General features: G+C 38.5%; 1 protein-coding gene and 1 long non-coding RNA gene across 8 annotated transcripts in view; both read left to right on the top strand.

The window, feature by feature from the left end:
- Positions 1-10,397, top strand: part of DCAF6 (DDB1 and CUL4 associated factor 6) — a 97,367-nt gene extending 86,970 nt beyond the window's left edge. For all 7 annotated transcript variants that reach the window (XM_026083379.1, XM_026083380.1, XM_026083378.1 and 4 more), the window contains 4 exons: positions 4,115-4,271; positions 5,903-5,991; positions 8,193-8,298; positions 9,958-10,397. In XM_026083379.1, coding sequence (XP_025939164.1) covers positions 4,115-4,271; positions 5,903-5,991; positions 8,193-8,298; positions 9,958-10,022 — 417 coding nt within the window. In that variant the 3' untranslated portion in view covers positions 10,023-10,397. The remainder of the gene's footprint in view (positions 1-4,114; positions 4,272-5,902; positions 5,992-8,192; positions 8,299-9,957) is intronic.
- Positions 10,398-11,403: 1,006 nt separating this feature from the next.
- On the top strand, positions 11,404-22,783 carry LOC112974461. The gene is made up of 3 exons (XR_003256279.1): positions 11,404-11,673; positions 13,884-14,045; positions 22,587-22,783. It is a non-coding gene; the product is annotated as an uncharacterized LOC112974461 (long non-coding RNA).
- The last annotated feature ends 352 nt before the right edge of the window (positions 22,784-23,135 follow it).

Below are 23,135 nucleotides of genomic sequence, written 5' to 3'. Positions count from 1 at the left end.
AGAGAGATTCTTTCCTTCAACAGAGCATCCATTTCCAACTAATAAATGGGTAAGTTGTGTATGCATACAGTAAAAGTGAGTGTGTATATGAGCTTGAAAACACAAAATATTTTAAATACGAATTTAAGTTGTTTACACTTAGGTGATGCTAAAATTGAGTTTTATGAGTATTAGAAATTCAAAATAAACAGTATCCTAAAGAAAATATAAAAGAAGCAGTAAGAAATCACAACTGAGAAATAAAATGTAAAGTTGCTTAGTTTTGGAGATAATTTGAATGCACTTCTAATAGAAAAATAACAAAAAATATTTAATGGAGCTATAAGACAAAAGCTGGAAAAAGATGAAAATATTGGAGATGTGCCTTGCACTGAAGAATCCAAAAATGTAGTTTTTCAGACTTGTTTTTAAAGGTAAGGGTGACTTTTTGACAGTGACTTTATCCTTGGTACACATTCTGAAGACAGATCTAGCAAGATTCCAAGCCTGAAATTTAAAGCTGGACAAAGTCATGCTGGAAATATAGTACATATTTTTAACAGCAGTAATGGTTTGGCTTACTAATATGATTGTTTATCATGGCAGTTTTTAAATCAAAATTGCTGGCGAAAGGCACAGAGCAAGACTGTCCAGTGTGTTTTCTGAGAAAACTATGCAAAAACAAAGGTGAGGCGCAGGCACCCCCCTCTTCTTAAAGCTTTATTGTGATCTGCTGCTTGGAAAATTATTCCATCATAGAATTCTGTGTAAATGGTCTTTTGCCCCTCTCAAACTCAGATTTCTGTCCCTAATACCTGAGACATTTTTAAATACAAAAAAAATGATTCTCATGCTAAACTTAAAGCATTCAGACATCATCTGTGTCACCCTAAAAGCTGCTGCATCTGAAGAGGGTTTTGGAATAGGAAACTTATGTTTGCATAGGCATCTCTTTTTCGCTAGCATGTCATTTTAAAAAGATCAAAAGCCCTTTCATTCTAGTAAGAGGTACTGATAACTGCTAAAAGTGTAATCTTGTGAATAGGATTACTTTTTTAACTTCCAGACTCTTTTCTCCAGCCTAAGCATCAGACTATTGTGGAGCTTTCAGCTCACATCTTGCGATTGCGTTTCACCATTTTTGAAGCCATATCCCTCCTCCCTCTGCCATCCCCTTTAACCCTGTGGATGATGTAGAATAGTGTTTCAGTTTGGGAAAGGTACTGCTGCCAGCCTGTCCTTATTTCAAATAGTTTAACAATGATTATTTTGATATCCAAATAAAATCAGAAGTAATTTCTGAGGGAGAAAGAGAACTTTGAAATCTGATAGTAAACAAAAAATCACTAAATTATTATCATTAGTGAAGGAAGTGACCCATTCTTGTTTGCTCAATTGTTTGGCATCATATCAGTTACCTCTGTTTAGGAAGGGAAGGTGAGAGAGGTCTTGGCATGGAAAGATTATTCTACATTTAACAAATCTAATAGTTGCTTTTTAAAAATTATTCTAGTTTTCTGGTTCATAAATTAAATAAGCCATATTCTTTTAGGCTGTAGTCATAAGGGTATCGTGAATGTAACTGGTGCATCATAATACAAACGTTATATTTCAAAGAAATGGATATCAGATACTACTACATCTTTTTCCCAGGCTACAATTTCTGTTTTTTACTTGATCATTTTCATTGTCATACTATTCTGTTTCCTAGATCAGACTGCTTCAGTTCTGTTCAGTCCCAGAACTCATAAGAGTGCAATTCTGTGAAATATGCAAAGTCTGGGTTTTCCCACTGAATTCATAAATAAATAATATATTATTTGCTACCCAAGTAATTATTTATAAACAAATAATAGATAAGAAATAAATAATATTAGGCTAATAAAGATAAAAATAGACATGCATCAATATAAAAATAAATAACTAATATTTAATGATATTTATAAATAAATTATAGCTAGGTAATACATTACTCTTATAATCCTATGACAATACTGTGTTTTAGGTGGAAGGATGGGGAGAAAGAGTTAAAAGTTTAAATTCATCTTCTCCCTTGTCTTCCCAAGGGACATCTAATACAGGGCAAGTTAGGTATCTTGTCGTTGTCTTCACTGCTGTTTTTTTAATCCTCAAAATCAAGGTCAAGACAGTCTGGCCATTTTTGAGGGGAGACAGTCACTTCATTAAAAAAAAGTGTTCACAGCTTTTTTAGCAAATGCATATCAAGAACAATGATGCTGATGAGACTACGAATATTTATGGAGTTTACAACATTCAAATGCCTACTGAATCATAGCATTTCACACAAGAAGGGGAAACAGGAGATGTAATAAATCACTATACAGTATGAACTAAAGCATGAACATGTTGTTCCCTAAAACCTCCATTTTCCTTTTACCCAGTGGATGTTCTTGTTCCTCTCTTCATCAGATGGAGAGAAGGAGCAGAGACTGGATGTTGATGGCAGGAAAATAAAGGCAGAATGAGACAGGAAGCCTTTGCCATCCCTACTGAGGCGGTATGCAGCCTCCCCTAACGTGCTCAGATCTTTCTCACAAAATTGCTGCAACAGCAGCACAATAGTTTGTTGCTGCAACAGACTATATACAGTTGCAACGAAAAGTGGTGGGTTTTTTGGAAGCCTTCTCAGGAGCTTGGATCTTTCTTTGTTGCCCTGCAGTTAGTGGCCCGTCCAACCGACTTGGGTTCGCTGACCAACAGATGTGGATGCTTTAAGTCACAATGCTGTGTTTGTGAATTTTCTCCTTATTTTTCTGGGTTTATGAAAGATTCTTGAGAAATTTGTGCAGCTTTTGAATAAAATAATCACTGTCTTATTTTAAGAGATGTAGAACTTCTTTCCTTCAAATGTGTCTCCAACAAACACCAAAGAAATCTTCCTTGAATGTTTTGATTACAGACAGTTGTAATCCAGAGTCAAACTACCTTGTTATCAATAGGCTTGCAGAGGAATGCTGTAGGCCCAATTCAAAGATCATCCCATTACAATTGTTGATGAATACTTAAGTGGTTTAAAAATTAATACAGTTTGTGTGGTGTTAGTCCTGTCAGGGCAAAATAAAATTGTATAATGAGTCCAACATGCTGGAATGACCTTCAGTGTGAACTGTGGGCTCTCACAGAACCTGCCGCCTGCTGCATCATGAGTTTTGCCTTGCACTCTAACATTTATATGCAGCCACACGTGTATTAAAAAAAATCCATTTTGGCACTTTATTACACTACTCTTCCCTTTACTGATAACATGGGAAAACTACTGATACGTGAAAATTTTAAGTCCTATCACTTGAAACATTTCTCAAAGGTGCTTGGATACCGTAACAAAATAGTGATATGAACAACCATATGGAATACAGCGCATCATCACTGTGTCAAAAATCTGTGATATTATTGGTGCCACTTGCATGGAGCAATACAACTAGTTTCATCTACTGAGTATTGCTATAATAACTGAAGCTGAAGGGTCACTTCCACCCTAATGCCTACCTTCTTCAGTGGCTTATGACTTTAATTTTGGCTGTGGACTTGAGAAGCCTTAGTTCTTAACTGATCGATTACAGAAAATCAAAAAAAAAAAGAAAAAAAAAACCCTCTAAAGTAAGTTTGATTCTGTGACCTCTTTTTATCTGTCAGTCCCAGTTGATTCCTCCCCTCCCTTTTTCATAAGCTTCAATTTTCTCTTCCTCTGTAAATACAAATCCTCACCAGTGATTAGCCTGTCACTCACTTTAAATTAACAAACTCTTCCCAAAAACAGTTTCATATGCTCCTGTCTCCAATATCATTCTCCTCACTCTGGAAAGCGACAAATCTGCTATCATTCTCTGTAATCCTTTAGCTATGTTACAATTTCTTTTATTTATTTCCAAACTGTTCAGTCCTCCTTATCTCTTCTCCTTTTTTGTATTAGCAGCCACTTTGCTGTGGCGATCTTTAATCTTCTGAATTTTCCCTTTTCTTTCTTTTTTTTTTTCTTGTTTTCCTTTAAATACCTATGTTTGTTCTTCATTTGCAGGGTTCTTAATTTAGAGGCACTGCTTTTGCAGAAATGGACATATACTGTTTGAAGTGCTTTTCAAGTGGTCTTACAAAGTAATTTTTATTTTTATTGTAGATAAAGGAAGCCAATTTTTGGGGCTCTAACTTTGTCATGAGTGGTTCAGATTGTGGCCATATTTTTATATGGGATCGACATACTGCTGAACATCTCATGCTGCTGGAAGCTGATAATCATGTGGTGAACTGTCTTCAGCCTCATCCATTTGACCCAAGTAAGACTATCACTTTTCACAGTTTGTATGTTCATGCTGTCTTTTTTAAAGCTCAATCTTCAATTCTTTGCCTGAGACCTTTGTAATAAATTTTCATCAAACTGTTGTTCACATTTCCCTTATAAATTAGATAATACTGCTTTTAATTTTGGCTTTTACTAATGACCCTTGGCCCTTAAAAGCCCACATACCCAATAACTTCTTGGAATATAAACATTACTGACGTAGTATTCCTAGAAAGTTAAGATGTAGTAAGAAGAATATCCCATCTCTTGCTCCCCCCAGTTCATGAAATGGTTTCCATGATGCTGATGAGGGAAATATGGGGTCACTGAAATGCCAGCCACACTGTTGGCTATTAATTGTTCCAATTAATATTGGAATCTGGTCTCTGCTTGCTCTGCTTATATATTGAGGAAAGTGTGTCTCAGACTCACTGGCTTTGTGGGATTAGAAGAGTGAAAGAAATTCATAGAAATTCTATTAATTTGTATTTAGTGGAAAAAATATTTAGAAAAGACAGACCATAGTAGTCTGGAAAGAATCGCATGTCATCTGACATGCGGTTGAGAAATCTGAACCATTCTGAAGTTTCTGACACAGTCAAAGACAGCATTTGTATTATTTTTGCTTCATAGCCTGGACAGCTGTGGAATATAAGTCAGCTGTAAAAACAAAAATTAAATTGCAATAGTACTAAAAAAGATTGAGGCTTTTTTGCTCCATTTTAGCTTTACTGATTCCAGAAATATAGTCAGGAAAGCTTTTTCTTAGGTCCCTGACAGTTTGCAGAAACATAGAATACTGCCTTACATTGGATAAGCCTTGAAGTTTTAAATGTCTAACTGAAATAGTGGTGCGAGACATGTTTGGAGTGTATGACTAGCTGGGATACTTCAGGGGACAATTCCTTTTGGAAGCCCCTTTCAAAATACTTTACTGATTTCTTGATGGAACTTCCACCACACGCTGAAAATTTAATGACCAGGTCATCCTCCTTATGGGGACAGTTAATCTTGTACAGTTTCCAAGTTACAGAGATCTTTCTATGGAATTGTTATTCCCATAGTGTTTTTGTGCAATAATCTAGAGAATGTTCTGGATTTTTGATTTTGTTTTGCATACTATCATAAGTACGTGCAAGAGCATCCATTGCTTTTGTATATTTGAATGTCAAAGGAATTTACATGAAATACATCTTTGAAATTATCTTGCATCTGTCTTTGTATCTGGATCTGCAAGTCCTAAGGCTTTGTTTTTACCGCATATACTTTCCATCATCAGCAGAAGTGTGTTCATAGTAGCTGGGATTGTTCTTATTTTCTGCTGCTGTCTTACGCATGTTCTGCGTGGATTTTTGTTCTTTTTAAGAGACACTTGATGTTTGCATATGTTTTCTTCATATATACTCAAAACAATGTAGTCTGTAGCTCGGATCTCATTGGGGGGACTTAGTAATTACACAGCTGTGTGTTCAGAGTGGGAACTGACATTTGCAAGTAAATGTTTCTAGCAGAGGAAGTGATGTTGTGGTGTACAGTGAAGTATTTTCCTTCAACTCCAGTTAAGTGCAGAAAATACAGGTGAAGAAATCAGACATTTCATTTATAATTATTATTACTTAATTCTAGTTCTGGCCTCTTCGGGTATTGATTATGATATAAAAATCTGGTCGCCGTTGGAAGAATCCAGGATTTTTAACAGAAAACTTGCAGATGAGGTAAGACCCTTTCCTCCTTTTTCACAGAAATGTTGCCTCATCCAATTCTAGAAAAGCCCTTCATGAAAATTATATATATCAGATAGGTGAGTTATTTAATGTTAAACAAGTGAGCTACAAATAAAAAGGCTGTGCTTTATAACAGCTAACTTTTGTATCATTGGCAGCACACAGAGACCCTTTGTATTTATTAAGACTTTGCTAGAAATAAGCAATATGAAATCATGAACATGAAAGAAGCTGGAGAAAGTATGAACAGTCAGGTGTAGAAGGAAAASTGGCAGTCATTAAAAATGAGGGCAGTGGTCATCTTTAAATAGATAACTGAAATATACACAGAGATGTACAGAACAACAGGGAGTGTAAAATTCAATGCTATTAAATATTCTGTAGCGTAATATGGAGGTAAGGTCAAGATTACAAATTGGGAACTTCAGGGGAAAAAAGCAAGCATTACAAGCCTAAGAAATTCAATCAGCTACATTAACCAGAAAGTCCATGTGTAAAGTTATACAATGGTGTTTTTGTATCCCCAAAACAATAACAATGTCTATAGCAACTCTTTTATGATGATCATGTAGTTAAAACTGCTGAATAGTCATATTTTTAGTGACTTAGGTAACCCAATTTATTAAAATGTTAGATGTTTTCTCTTTTTCTGTAAGTAATATATCAGGACAAATTTGGTATTACTTTATTTTTTGCCTTTTTAGAGCAACCTCATGGACAGAGGAAAATAGCCTTTTTTTTTTCCCCTTTGTATTAGTACAATATGTATTTAAACCCACCCCCCCTTTAGCCCTCCCCAGAACCACATCTGCTTGTGAGTTTTGAACCTATCCCATTATTGTAGCAGAAGTAACACTTCTTTATATTTTGTATGACAAGTTTAATCTATGAAGTGTCTTGGAGCACTTCAGGGTTTAGAAGTATTATTAAACATAAATGTTTCTTAAAAGTAATTATTTTACTAATATTTTTGTCACTTAAAATTTTTAATATCAAAATAAAAATTATTTAGAGATTTAAGTATTTTTTTTAGTTAATAAAAAAGAGCTGAAGAAATGAAGAGGATACCAAAGGTTTATTATTGATGATACACTGGAGAAATAGGAGGTGAAATAGAAAGGGACAGACTCTTGTCTTCCCTAGCTGTTTCCTTTTTGGAAAGCAATCAGCTGTGCAAAGTGCCTGGTAAACAGATGATGATAACAGAAAAGAGGTCATGTGATTTGGCTCGGAGTAGGCCACTGCTGGGACTTGCAAAAACATTTTCTTCAGAAGAGGTACAGGCTTGAGAAGGAGTCTTAGGGAGAAAGATAAATGCACTATTTTCCTGCCTTAAAGAAGCTGATCTGGTAGGAAGGACTGAGTGATGGTCAAAACTTGTCTCCACCTAACAAAAGGTTTATGCTCAGTGACAGCAAGAGATTGTAGTCTGAAAGCTGAGAGACAAATAAAGCTGTGGGAGTTGAATTTAACAGCAAAGCAAGAAGAATCGCATGGAGTTACCATGAGGAAGGAAGGAGGCAAAAGAGCTAAAAGTATTTGTTAGTGAAATTTTTTTTTCCTTGAAGCTAAGACAGTAGGAGCTGATTATTTAAAGTCATTTAGATGCAAGCTGTAGATCTGTTTAGACAGAATTATAGAGCTGAAGAGTGTTCCTGAACAGGGATAGAGTAACGGCTTACATTCCTTGGATTTTCTCCAAAAAGTTTCAAGCAGCATGAAGGTAGGAGTTTAGGCTAACCTCATCTCTTTTCCTTCCCACAGTCTTGGCCAGTGCTGGCTCTAGAACTTCATTCTCTGCAACAGTTGCCATCTGTAATAGCACCTCTCTTTTCCTCTCTTCAGTCCTCCTTATTTCCTTTCAGATCTCATTTCCAAAAGTTTTTCCTCAGTTGCCTGTCTTAATGCCTATCATGCACTTGGACAATGATGACAAGAATGATGGATAACCTTACTAGAAAACTACTTAGACAAATACATATCTGTAGGCAGAGTCCACTATCTGACTTTTCTTACCACGTACAATAGCTATAACTGTATTTGTTAATAATTATTAAAATATTGCTTGTTTACTGTAATTTTGGACTCAGTAAGTGCATTTTGCATAGAAACTTTGTATCTACAAACCAGTACTGATGCAGTACAATTTTGTATTTGTTATTAATGCTTTTTCCCCCCTCTCCTGCCTCCAGGTTATAACACGTAATGAATTAATGCTGGAAGAGACCAGAAACACTATTACTGTTCCAGCTTCTTTTATGTTACGAATGTTGGCATCATTGAATCATATCAGAGCAGGTGAGAAACTTTTGAAACTTTGGTCTATATATATATTTTATATATATATAGGTAGGTGAAATTGTGGAACTATATTAAATAACCAAAATTATGATCTTTAACTTTTTCACCAACTCCAAAGGTAGCCACATAAAGCTGAAGGGTTGTTAGTGGTCTTGACTGAAAAACTTAGGACTCACTTTTCTAGTGAGAGACCCGGAATATTTTTGCAGCTGACTGTTACTTTTACCTCAAAACAAGGGCAAGAAGAGAGTAAAATACATTTTAAATGTTACCAGCCTACCCATTCTGACAGTTTATTAGTAATGTATTACTTTATGTTGGAAAATATTTTCTTTAGTCAGGAATGGCCTTGGAGGTGAGCTGTGTGATGATATACTGGAGCCCTTGGAGGGCTGTGTGATGGAAATATTGGGGATGGCTGGAATGAATCATAAGATAAACTGACTGTCACTGTGGGCTTGGAATTGTATGGGGACAAAGAAGGGTATGGAGATACGGGACTGCAGGACATATTATTGAGGTCGCTGACAGCTGTTGCTAGGGCTGCAGGTACTGGAGTGTCCCTACGGTGAATGGGCTGTTTGCTCGGGGCTGAGATCAGTGATGTGAGGGATTGTATGGAGAATAGTCACCAGGAACTAGTTTTCCTGGATTTTGGTTCTGAAGGAGTTGAGAGCAGAGGGTTGATACTGAAAACAAAGGACGGTGGGGAGACAGCGTGCTGGGAGTAGCAGAGTGAGGATGTTTTGGGAGGCTGGTATGACACAGAGTGAAAAGCTAGTGGAACTGGAGTTGGGCACTGACTGAGCAGAGCAGTGGGTATCTTTTGGGTTGATGATGATGAGGTAGGAGGGACGCTTTGCCTGGCAGCAGCTACTGCTCCTCTTTTGCCTGTCCACTGATCTGCGAGGGGGAAAGAGCCTGGAAAGGAGGAGGAAGCCACTGTATCCAGCCCAGTGGTATGCCTGGCCACTTTTGAGTATTTTAGTTGTTGCTTCATTTATGTTATGGGGTTTTTTGAGTGGAGAAACAAAGAACTGTCCAACACTTTAGTTAAAACAATTTTGGCACAAATTCTGTGTTGCTGCTGAGTGGAGTTTATCTTAACCTGACAGTGCGTGTTGTCTGAGTGACACATCTTGAGCCAGTTGTGCTCCCTCACACATCTCTGTATTTGCCTTTTTTCTAAATGTTTACATCAAAAGGCACCTTTCCTGATGTATGCAGTGACACATAGCAATTCCCCAGTTTTCTGGAGTCTACAAATTTCTAATTGCTGCTATTCTAGTTCTGGCTCTCCAAAGCAGTCTTCTCAATCCCTTGGATTTACCGTTTCTTTTCAATTTTATGCTTGCATCCATCTTTTCTGTGCTGTGAGCCAGTCAGCAGCTGCAAGTTTTCTCCTTTTGTGTATAAAACTCATTTCTATGCCTGGAAATCCTTTAGGGCTTTTGATGTCACTGTCGTCCTTTGTTGTTGTAACATTTCTACCCAATCTCTGCTGTCAGTCCATCTTCAGCTTTTCTTATGGGTCTGTTACTATATTACCATAGGCACTGTGCATTTTATAATAGCAGCCCAGGGAGATGCTACTTTATAACTTCTAATGTTTGGGGTAAATATTTATCTGTACTAAATCTTCTCTGTGCATTACAGACCGACTGGAAGGTGACAGATCAGAAGGATCTGGTCAGGAGAATGAAAACGAAGATGAAGAGTAACTGGCAGTTTGTGCAAGCACCTAGACGTTATGAAATTTGTATAAGACATTAATTATATTTTTCCTTACAGAGCTTTAGTGCAATTCTAAGGTATTGCTTTTGGATAACCTAACATTTTGTTTTTGAATGACTGTGTGCATGACTTTGGGAGAACGTGCAAGTACAAAAAGCAGAAATGTTTTTAAAACGTTTTGCCATGTATGAGGGGTGCTAGAAGATGCAAAGTGCAATATTTTCCTTAACCTGCAGATGTGGGAGCTTGGATCAATGTTTAAAAGTAACTTTCATTATAGTAAAAACGTTGGTTCAAATAAATTTCTATACCTGCTGTTTGCATGTTTGTTGCTTTCTAATTAAAAGATTTGGTTGTTTTAAGTAGTTTTGTGTTTTCTTTGTGCAACCATTAATTTATCACCTTATAACTGCATCCCCGTTACAGCATTGATTTGCATTTTTCCTTACAGTGTTTGTCAAGTGACAAAATACAATTATTTCTTACTGTGAGCACTGGAATTGACTGGTGAATGAGACACCATGCTGCTTGGGCCTTGCAGTTCCATAGACATAACCCACACATATATATGCAAATCTGTCTCTCCATCAGTCTTATAATAGTGCTACTTTGCATTCTCCGTGTTTGAATTTGTAGTGCTGGTGAGATAGTTCTGCCTCAGTAACAGATCCATGAGTATTCATTCTTTGCAGGGATAGTAGATATATCTTAATTTCCCTTGGATTTAAAATAGAGAAAATGAAGTGTAAATTAACTAAGGGAGCATAGTTTTGAAAATTCCTATGCTTGACTTCCTGGAAGTACCAATTTAGGAAGAAAGGCAGTTCAGTCCCAAAGTGTAGCAGGCTCTACTTTTCCTCCGTATACTTTTGGATAGCAATGGAGAGAGAGGAAGGAAAACAGGGCGGGGAAAAGGGTGGCTGTGCCAAGTGGCTGCTCTTCTCCTTGCCAAAGGTAGTAGATGCTAAGAGGCTCCATGAGGAAGTAGAGAATGACGAGAAGAATTCCAGTTCAGATGGAGGAGGGTACCAGCGTGGCAGGCTTCATATCCTGATTCTTGGGGATTCTTGGTAGTTGTCATGATGCAGGGGCTCTAAAAGGACTTGGAGAAGGGATATAAATCACAGAAATGGAGGGGGAAAGAAAAACTAAGATTTGAGGAGATGAAAAGAGAGATTTGAGAGGAAAGAGAAATGGGAATCCTATGGAACTAACTGGTGGTAAAAGTGAAGGCACTTGGGCAAGGAAGATAAACTTGAGGGGGGAGGAAAAGAGTGAGGAGATGGACAGGGGTTTTTTTTGTTTTGTTTTGTTTTTTAAGGAGTAAAGAAATGATTGAGAAGAAGAATTAGGCAGGAGGAGATGGAAACGTTATTGAGCAAGAGCAAAGTATAGAAGCTTTGAAAATGATCCAGTGAAGAGAATTTTTAAAAAGGGAAAGATAATGGTGGGGGAGACAAGGTTTTTGGAGGCTTCTCTTCACTGAGAAGAAGCGGTCTCAGAACACCGGAGAGTCATGGAAAATGGGAAACTTCACACCCAGAGGGAGCTGGTGCAACAGAGGATGGAAATCTGAGAAACATTTTGAGAACTCTCCTGTAAGATTATTCTGAACAAGGGAGAATGAAAGAAGCCAAGGTAAGTTGTTTTTTAAGGTATGGAGTGAAAGTAGCCTCTGATATGGGTATTTCTCTTATCTGGTGACAAAAGGAGAAAGAGTATGTAAGTGGCCATGGCGTTGGGAAAGAGAGGAAAAGCATTAGTTTTTCCTCAGGATGTATATTTTGGACGGATGTTTTTAGGTCAGTGAGAAATGAAAGAATACTTTGTGATTTCATGCTATGTCTTTTTCTGGTGCTGGGGAAACACAGTGGTCTAGAACTGTTCAAATCTTACTGCTCATAGCACTGTACTTAGCAATATTTTTTCCTATGAAATGTAAATTAGCCTAGAATTTTTGTAACAGAACAGAGTACTTATTAGATTTAAAGAACTATACAGTAAATATATACTAGTGTACTTAGTGTATATATAAGTAGGGTTGTCTGCTCTACCTACTTTAGCTGTTAGCTGCAAGAGGAACTGGGCTACATTTCTGTTATGTTGGTGTCTGTCACCATGGTGGACCTATTCCATGGCTAGGGGTCCTGAACATTTCTGTGAAAGAAATTCAATAAAATGATGATGTAATTGTTAGGTCTTCTATAGATGAACCTGTATACATGATGTGTACTTTGGAGGTGTATTTGCTTCCAAAAAGACTGGCCATAATGCTTCTACGTGATAAGCTTGGGGTTCTTTTTAGAAATTATTAACCTTTTGCCTTTTGAAACAAGATAATGCAAAAATTGCAAACAGTAGATCCTAGCTTTTAAAGAATAAAATTGAAGAGCCTTATCCCCGCTTTGCTGTGTTTGCTTTCCTCCTTTCCTACAGATTAAAATTTTTGCAGGGCTTTTTTTTTTTTTTTTTTAATTCAGTATCTTTCCTCACAGAGAAGTTTTTGTGACCCTTCTTTGTCCGCTGTCTTGTAGAAAGTATATTTTTAAAATCTGTAGGTTAACTAGTTAATTGTGTGTCAAGAGTAAAACCATCTCTTTGAGACGTGTAAATATATATAATTCTATCTTTTCTTTTTTCTCAAGAATATGGAGAGAATAGCCCTTGTATTTACTAGACAGGTTTTATAAATCATCACCGGGGATAGCTTTAATTGTTTCCAAAAATAAAAAAGCTGCTTCTGCCAGTATTGCTTTAGTCATAGCAATTGCTAGCAAAGAGCATACAATATAAATCAAAGGCAACAGTCTTCTGTCTTTTTTTTTTTTTTTTTTCCTTCAGAGCTCCCCAAAAAACACTGTATTGCCACAAGGCTTGTTATTTGTTCAAAGACCAAATATTCATTTTGATCTCTAGATGCTTAAATGTGGATTTAATGATTCAAAGGAGGATTGAACCTCAATAAGGGCAGAAGTTTGAATAGTTGGGATATTTATATGAAGATTATTTAAACTTTATTGAAGACTCTCAAGGAGTTTTTCTAAAAACTAAGATACTCATAGAGTTGCTATCGTTTTTTTTAATAAATCTTCTGTAATTGGTTAAGTCCTAATTCCTAGAACCATGCAATAACATGGAACTGTTGGTGGGAGTGGGAGGGATGCTGGTAAATTTGTAGAGTTTGTAACAGCAAAGAAAATTGAAGATGTTATTCAAATGTACACAGAAGTTAAAAAAAAATCTAAAACTTCACAATTTTAAAAGCAAATCTTATGATTTGGATCTGATTTGAGATTGTGGAATTTGAGATCAGTGATGTTGTAGGAGCTCCCTCTAGTGCTAACATCATGCTGTATTTGTACAGCTCAAACAAATTGATGACTATAAAATTAATTTGCTGTTCTTAAGCATTGTTTCTGTATCTTATGAGAGCAGAAGCATCCTGGAAGTCTAAAAAGCATTCATCTTGTGGGTAGAGATGAAAATCTGTGGATACGTACATTATACTAATATGGTCACTACTATAGTGATACAGTACTTGAGACCATAATTCTTCCTTTCAGCTAAGCCAATGAAAGGAAAAGATCACCAAGCAACAGAACATAACACGATTGTTATGCATCGAATGGCCAGTTTATTTAGCTGGACACTAAAAGATGTATATCTGAAACCTTTAGTTTCTAATTACAGTATTAACAGCCCAGACTTGATGGGATGGTGACTGAGAATTTGGGGGAACTGAAGTTGGAGACAGGGAGTGCCTTGTTTCCCCTGCTATGTGAATCAAAGACTGTAGATATGCTCAAGCTGGTCCTCTCTGATTCTGCTGTCTTTTTGTCCTGCAACAGCTTGCTGTATATGTTTACCTCCTAGCAAGAAAACAGATTTAAAAAGCAAGCAATTATGTAAAGCAAAGGTTCAGATGTCATGGAAGTCACCTGTATGAAGGACATTTACTAAGACTTGGAAAGATCAGAAGTGAATTCCTTGATGTGTTGCTGTGATTGCAGGTAAATAACTTGGTGTCTTGAAGCTTGGGCAGATGGTCGCTGTAGGAAGCAATTTCCTGTTCTAATGTCAAAGATTTCTGAGCCGTTTCAAGCTGTTACCTGCCTAAGTTCTGTTTCTTTATGCCTTGCCCTGATGGAGATAGGACAAGGTTCATTAAGGACATCCTGCATCACCTTTATCATGAAATTTTCATACTTAAGCAGCAGATAAATGTAGGCTTCTTGAGTAAAATGTTGTGGTAGACTATTGTATATACGTTAAGCACTTTCAGGACATCCCAGAGGATAATTTTGAGGAAGAAATTCCACAAAGAAGTGTTTACTGCAATTTTCAGTGTCCTTACTTGAGCAAAATAGCTATTATTGAAGGTGTATGCGCTTGTGTATATGGTTGTGAGAATACACTAAGAGATGCTGCCTTGGAAAGCTGTGGATGTGTCTGCAAAGCCATTTTTGTATGAAAAAATAACACTGAGCCAGGTTCAGTGTCTGAGGTTAAGGCCTAATACAAAGGCCATATAACGCCCTTGGGAACCCTCCATACTTCACTAGTTTGTGGGCCAGACCTGACAGCACTGTTGAAAAATGAGGTGCCAGTTAGCTTCTCCCATGGCAGACTCATGCCTCCTGTGTGATCTGGCAGTTCCTGGAGGTGGGTCAGAGCCCATATTCCTCCCTGCGCGCAGTCATGTTGCTACAGGAGGCCAACTCTAGCAGCCTCAGGTGAAGCAGAAGAAATAACATGGAAGGCAGGTGTGAGGTAATCTGCCCTGCCTAAACAGAGTGATTTAGTCTTTGAAACATGTGGATTTAAATCCATTTTAAACTACTTTTATGAATAATATCATCTCCGACTACCTTTATCTGTGTAAGCATCTGATTTGTCCTCTCAGTGATGTCCCCTAGTGTTGAGTCTGAGTTATTTTTTGAGGGTAAGAGGTTTATTTTTCTCAGTTTCTAATGTTTTTATTTTATGATTTGCAATTGCTTCGTTCTTTTGATGAGAAGGTACCATCTACCTTTTCTCTGCTTTTTTTTTTAACTACTTTCTATCAATGCTCCCCTTTTGATTACTTTACTTTTGCTGATGGAGCAAACTGAAGTTCAAAACCTGCTATTAATGGGCTCAGTGGATGTTTTGATTGGAAAAATAGGCACACGCTACTCTTTAAAACAAGCTGTTTTTTTTTCTTTTTCTGATCATGACTCAACATACTGGTGCGCTTCCATTTTTTGCAAGGTGGAGGGGCATTTATATAATCCATGGAATTTGTCATATTCACTATCCAAGTTACAACTGATGGGTACTAATTTGGGAAATTCTTATTTAAATTAAATATCCTCCAACTACAGTGTGTTAATTGGCTTGTTACTAATTAGGAAACAAATCTCAGGGGTGGGACCATCCTTTCTAATGCAGTGGTTCTCAAGCAGTGCTGCAGATCTGCTTCCCCTCTGGTATGACTCAATGATCAGACCCTGTTTCTAATATTTTCTCCTTCATAACTTGCCCTTTATCCGATGCAATCTAGCCCACAGCTGCTTTTTTCTCCCCTGGTGAGTAGTGAGGAGAACTGGGAGGGGGAAGGAAAGTGGCTGTAGGGATCAGGAACCGGGGTCTTTTTGTTAGCTGGGCACTGCCTTTGTCCAGCTGTCAAGTCAAGCCCCCAAAAATCTTTCATCGATCCTTTATCTCTAGTAGACTTGGATCCCTCCTCTCAGTTCCTTAACTGCTGTCTCCTAGACAGGGGAAAGACCCCCACGGTATTTGCCTACCCTAGCAACATCTCCAGCGGGTGGTGAAATTCATTCCAAATGATTAAGTGCTGCAGTTGTAAATCCTTAACAGCATCCAAATCCTTAACAGCACCTAACAGCCCCATGCTCCAGTCCTTCCCAGGACGCTGTTGTGGTGGTGACAAGTATCACAAGTGAACCTCTGATTCTGTGGCTGTTGGGCGAATCACTGCATGCGTTTCAGGTGCACTCGTCTTCATGCTCTATCACGTTCCTGTCTCCTGTGATACCCTGGTGTCACTGCTGAGTCCAGCATAATTCACTGTTATCTCTTCCTTAGTGTATGTTGACCGTATGCTTTTACCGACCTGGTGCAGCTGTGGCATGCCGGGCTAGCGCATGGGCTGTGCATTGACTGAGAGGGTTCTGTCCCCACCCTGCACCTCCAAAACCGGCTGTTGTAGACCCTCCTACTCTCATATGTATATGGCTGTTTGTTTCTAATTGTGTACACCTGCTGCATGTTCTATAATTAGTATATTTTTTTTTAATGGGCCTTTTCTTCTCCAGTGTTCTCATTTTTTTGCAGAGATAGATACCTCAGTGAGCAAAATTCATCAGTACCATGAGTCTGATGTTCCATATCTATTTTCTCTATAATATTTCTTGCCTATATAGCCCTCATTTTTCTATTGGGTCCCCATACATAACTAAAAAAATGTGATTAAAAACAAAAAAAAATCAGCCTGTAATGATTGCTAAATCACCTGAAGGAACAATAGTTTCTACAAGGTATTTTTTATGGTGACTTGAGTATCACATTTTGAAGTTGCCAGACCAGATTTACACTCATCTAACTATGATGATCATTCAGTAGGTACAAATGAGTCAGTGCTTTCACTTCAGTTCTTGCTGACTGAATCAATGATGTCATGGTTGTCAGGAGTTAGCTCTGAGACCACAAGACACCTATTCAGCGCTTCTGTACATTTAAAAAAATGTACAAGGTGTGCTGATCTGTCTGAAGAGAAAATACTTTGCCTTAAAATAATTTGTGTTTATTTTACCTTGGGATTATAAAGAGCAAGGAAGGTTTCTGTAAATCTTTAAATGCATGTGACTTTTTAAATAAACCCTGTGTAGATTAGGCACTGTAACAAAAACAGTTTGGCTTGGATGTTGATTGTACTAAAGAACTTTAAAGGCTCAAGGACTCAGAATGTAAGACTTGCTTCAAAATTCCAATATTTCTCAAGTGGGTTATTTTTTCTTTAAGAAATAACCTACATTGTGTAGCTGTTATCATTGCACATAAGGGGTCCATTGTGTACCTCACTCCAGCTCCATTGCTCTTGAAGAGTGTGACCCTCCCCACAGCAGGAGCTATTGCTCAGCCCCAGCACAGGGAGACTCACAAACACACCCTGGCTTCCAGAGTTACAGCCGGTGCCTCCATCAACACCCCCTCTCTCTGGCCGGAGCGGCTCCCAGGCCCCATCAACCTTTCACACACACAGCACATTTACAGGCTCCAATGGCTCACTGGGTTTGTGCGTGTCACCAGTGGTGGCAGTTGGGCACTTTCGCACACCACACTGAAAATCCATGCAGTGGTTCAGAAATCCAGCTTTTTCATTCATAACACATGAATTTCACATCACTGTTTTGAATGGATTTGGTTGCAGTCTGGAGGCTCTAAATTTGGTTTGTTGCATACCCTTGTAGAGGAGAGCTGGGTAAAAAATACAGAAGCAAGAAACAGTATTATCTTGATTATTTTATTAGAAAAAATATTTCTCTCTTCCTTTACCCTTTTCATCATCTCTTTGTCCTTAGTTCTCTGGCTGTATATCAAGGAGTTCAGTGTAGGGACTAAGAAAGTATAACCCACTGATTTCAAGATCCAGTGGGCAGCTGGACCCTGGCCCTTTGGGCTTTTCATGGCAGTATGACTTGGACAGAGAACAGATGTGAGATGCAGGAGAAGAAAGGTTTCCGCTTCCCCTCTCCAGGGTTTGTTCCCAGGAAAGTAGATAGAGGGCAGCTGTAAGAGAGCGAGACGAGGATAAATGAAAATCTGAATTAGACTCAAGGAAGGAGAAAATATTCAATATTCAATTCAGCAGCGGTTATCCATCCAAAAGAGCAGGTGGATAATACAGAAAACATCTATAGAAAAGATCAGCTTTAGGCATTTGGAGCTGCAGGAAAATAATCTAATACTACCTGCATGCAGTATGGAGAGGGTATCCAGCAATACAAACTGACTGTCACATTAATACAGTCTCCTGTGTTGCTGTGTAATGGACATGTGACATTGCTACAAGAAAGCACTTTGGATTTGCAGAGCTATGCAGGTAAATAAAATGTATCGCATATCTAGAAGACAAAAAGGCTTTTCTCCCTTCCATGAGAAGGTAAATGGCATCTCAGTGGGAAAAGTAGGTTGCAGAACAGGGAACAACTACTGGAATATATTATAGAAGAAAGAGTAGACTAGAAGAGCGAAGGTGGGAATCTATTCAATCCAGCACCACCAGCCCCAGATTTGTGCCTGCTGGGGCTAGGAGGTGTATCGCTAAATTTGCCGCCAACCAGAGAACGTGCAGCCAGGGCCCAGCACAACTGCTCATGCAAAATGTACTTGGAGTCAAACATTGCCGTTCTCTGCTGACAGTGCCCCGATGTCACCTTAAGCGATGATGTAAGTGGCGATGATATTCATATCTAACTTTCATATAGCTTTGCTTTAAAACAATTAGATCTGTTTTATAAAGAGGGAGGCCAACATCAGCATCCCTCTTTAACAAATGGGGAAATTAGGGCATGAAGGAGGAAATGAATTGCCTATCATCCCCTAATAGCCTAGTAATAAAACCCAGATGCAGATCCTTTAATACTTCTGAGCTGAGTCCCCCTCTACCAGCTCATATTATGTCTTTTAAAAATAGCAGGCAACTCAGAATCTTAAACCACACTCCTTTGCTCTGGCAATTTAAAATCCTCTCTTGAGGCAATGGGGTGAACAGATTTCTTGGTAAAAGACTAGTGGTATTGTTGCTGCGTAGATACACCAGTTGGTGATCCATACAGTGACAAAAATGAGTGCTCTTAAGGGCTCTTTCTCAATATAGTATATAAAAAAAGATTAATACAAATATTTAATTATTTGTGACTGATATGAAAATAGCAGGTCTGAATAAGGTTGTTCTGCGCAGATGAAAACCTTGAGCTCTTTATTCATCTTAGATTTTAAAATAAAGACCATAAAACATATCTTTTGATTATAGAAATTAGTCCATTAGTGATATAGCTGTATCCTGACAGAAGTGGAGCTTGTAACTAGGATCAGTATCTGACAGGCTGACGGTGAGTTGCCATGGTAACTGACTAGGATGTGGTGTGCTAAAAAAACCCGCAACCTCTGGGCTAAATTCAGGCCTGGAGAGCAGCAGATGGATGGGACTCATTTGCCTCAGAGGGTGGAATACCATAGGCTTTGTGGGTTTCCAAATGCTCAGTGAGCAAGCTGTAGAGAAGATGTATAGACTTGAAGCTTCAGAAATCTCCCAGGGTGGCAGAGCTGGCACGCTGGAGGTCCGGAAAATGCAGAAGTAGTGATGAGATCTAGTCAGAGAAGCAAAATTTAAGACATTAATTTGTTCCATCTTTGCTCGCTGGGCCTGATGTGTTTCATCTGCAACATGTTGGGTTTGATGAACTTCTGTGTAATCCGACTGTGCCTGAAAGCCTCGTGGATTGCTCCAGAGCCAGGGACTCGGTGCTCCTACAGTCCATTCTCTGGAGCAGCCAGTTAAGACAGGGAGGGCTTCCCATTTCACTGGGAAGCTAAACTCTTTGGCAGCCTTAGACCCGTCTGGAGCCAAGGAGCTGGGATCCTAGGCAGCTGCTAATTGAAATGGATGTTGTCAGTGTCACTGAACCCCTCTCAAAGCACAGGCAATAGATTTCATTACAGAAACGCTGTGTGCCCGTATTTCCAAAATGAAATTTCCTTAGAATTTTCTGTTTGCAAACACGGTTAAAAAATAATAAGAAAAAAAAATTTTGTTCCAACATGGCCCATGACCAAATTTTAACATGAACATTTCTTATAAGGGAGAGATCCTGCTTTGTCAGCCAGCTGTATCAAATATACAAAGCCTGGGTACATGGAAAGCTGATATATCTATGGGCAGAATTCAGGAAAAAAATCCCAAACCATGGGCAGATCCTGGGTTTGGGTTTTTTTTACTTTGTAGTGTTAAGTATGTATATTTTTCTTTGGAATTATTTTTGGAGATACAGATGAAAAGGTATTGATAAGTACAGGCAGCCTGACTTCAAAACCTGCTGAATAAGATGAGGCTACAAGAGAGACCAGAAAATACTGGATTTAGATAGATGTTAGGCAAACAGAACAAAGTTGCAACCAGCACCACAGGTGTATAAAAAGCCAACCACATGGTCCACGGTCAAAAAACTGTGGCTCAGGGGAGCTGTATGTTATTAGGAGACTTTACCACTTGCAAGAGTCATCGTTGATAGAGGTGCACAAACCTATGTATGTGCATGCTCTCTTCCACCATATGTCTATACACACAAGTATCTGTAAAGTGTCTGTTACTGGCCTCGTACTCTGGAGAGGAAACATGGTAGCTGAGCAGGCAGGGCTCAGTCGTAGCATCCTCAGTTGCCCTTGTTGTCACAAGGGCCACCAACAAGCCTTGCTCTTTTAGAGCTGCATGGGCTCTTGCTCTGCCTGCACTTCCATTTCCAATTCAAAAACTGTGTGACCGCACTGGTATGACACCAAGCCTGAGCTAAAATATCCTGTGAGCTGGGGCTGGGCGCCACAGACAGGCAGCATGGCAAGTGGGCAGAGCTCACTTGGGTCTCCTCATGCTGCCTGGGTTAGATGTATCCTGAGCCAGTCTGGAGGGCTTTGATGTGCACATTCCTGGGATACGCTTCAGCTCAACCAAAGGCAGACATTGAAAATGGGTCAAACGAATTGTGCTGTGGTATTGTGCTTTTCCTTTCTGTAGACTGTGAGGTGACCCTGGGTGACTAGGTCCCCCGGGTAGGATGAGTCCCACCACCCTCAGTCCCTCATCCCCCATCTGCAAACTGGGGAGAAGGGGTATGTCACAGGCATAAACACTCTGAGGACTGTCAGGGATTTGGTTATAGCAGAACTTACAAACTGTAAGTAAATTACCAAAAACCAGTAGGCTGGTTTTCAACTTCTCTTGATGGAGAAGGTGAGGTTATGTGACCTGTCCAAGCTGGAGCCTACTTAGCAGACTTCAAAACTTCTTCTACTAACTATTTCAATTTAAGCTGCTTTATTTCAAAACTTAGTTTTCGGCAATTACTGTTTTTTGTATTTTTTTCAGACCACATTTATTGTGGGTCCTTTACAGAGGTACAGCATTAAGTACACTATAATGAATATGTGCTGGTATATTAAATTCATCTGCTAAATTTTTTTTTTTGAAACATGATATGCCTTGGTATCTGTAATCTACGTACTGTTTATGTGCACTTTATTTTTTCTGTACAGCTGAACTGTATTGTTGCTTTCCACTGTCAGCAATTTTTTAAATTTTTCCTATTTCAGTGGTATCTCAGCTTAGGTACTTTGGTGTGCACTGAAGCGCCATTTCTAATAACAGTTTTATCATCATTCAAAGGTAAAGAATCGTATTTATTTAATAGACTTAAATATACTTCCTATAAATTGTGAACAATGCATTCTGCATTTTCAAAAATGTAAATAAATATTCGTTTTGTGCAAGTAAAGGATTATTGTAGACCTTCGTCATATTTTCATTTTTGAGGAAAAGAGGAAGTGAAAGCTTTTCTTCTCCCCATGCCTTTGTTTCTTCTAAGAAATTTGGTATTCCTAATCGTGGCACAGCAAAGGGAAATGAAATTCTCTTTCAAGACAAGATTCTTCATGTAAATAGTGCCTGGGCACTTCTGTCTAATCTCATCTCATTTGGGCTGTCAGACTAGCACAATAAATAACTCTTCCCATAACCTCTGTTTTGTTGTTCTTTTTTTTCCTTTTGCAAGTAATTGTCAGTTCTAGTGTTTGCATGCATGTCAACTGAAAGATTTCCTAAATGACAAGGATAGAAGAGTCTTGTTTTAGTGGGAGATAATTTTAGCCTCTCTCTTACAACAAAAATTGTATGGACTAAATTTGGACATCCTTTGCTTGCTAAGCTAATATTATTTGGTTTATCTTTTGTTTTGTCTTCATTTCTTCACTGGCTTTTTTGGCTTTTGGTCCTAATCCCAAGAGGCATGCTAGACTCTGGGGTCAACCACCAGCCCTGAGGCAATTAAAAATGTGCTTCTTGTCTACTAATTTTAATGTTTTCCCAGATACAGGCTGTACCAATAAAATCTGTGTTGCTTTTCCTTTCCCGATTTCAGGTGAGCTAGATCTTATGAATCTGATAAATGGAAGTGTAGCCCAACAAGGTATTCTTATGAACGCAAAACATCAGAAGAATACATCAAAATCCATACCATTAGATAAGTCATATAAAAATGACACATCAATGTTAAAATTGTGCTGGATGCTAAAGAGATCCCAAAATTATTTTATATAATATTTTGTTATTATCATCATCAAACGTCAGTTTGAGGATTGGGTTGAGCTTTTCAGGTGGAAAAAGCAAGTCACAACTCCCAAACTGGAAATGGTGCTGTGATGTGATATGATTCGGAATATCTCAAAATTCTCTTTAGAAACCACTTTTCGGTTCACTTCTCTTCTTTGTTTTCCAGATGCAGTAAAGGAATGAACATCCCCTTCCTCTCCTCTTGCATCATATAAGCAACTTCCACACATGTCCTCTGGATTTATCAAGTTGGTCCAGAAACTTCTAGTCTGTGAACCGTGTTTATAAGAAAGATAGGCCTAATATGGCAGTACCAGCAAGGTCTATTTGATAATGGACTAAGGAGAAATAACACTCGAGAGCAGGAAAGGGAAGAGTTAAAAACAGAGTGAGTGTGACCGCTGGGAAGGCTGTGATAAGGCGAGTGCTTGCTGGGGGTGCCTGTTGTCACAGGGTCCGGAGGTGCTGACGGAGATCAAGTCCGTGGAGTCTGAGGAGGCCCATGTAAGAGCTATTTTTGACTACTCCTTACGTAAATCCATTTACAACTTTGGTATCGTTGCGCTTGCAGGTACTTGAAGCAGAGTCACTCTAGAAGAGCACCCCTTAAATCATGCAGGGCTAAGGATGGTTTCCCATTTGCTTAACCTTTTTTTTTTTTTTTTTTTTTTGACGGCAAGATGACTGTTGTAACTACTCTGTAAAGACTCCACTC

The sequence above is a fragment of the Apteryx rowi genome, unplaced genomic scaffold, assembly GCF_003343035.1.
Source record: "Apteryx rowi isolate R43461 unplaced genomic scaffold, aptRow1 scaffold_60, whole genome shotgun sequence".
Taxonomy (NCBI): domain Eukaryota; kingdom Metazoa; phylum Chordata; class Aves; order Apterygiformes; family Apterygidae; genus Apteryx; species Apteryx rowi.
Note: the sequence above shows the minus strand (reverse complement) of the source record. Positions and strands in the feature narration are given on the sequence as shown.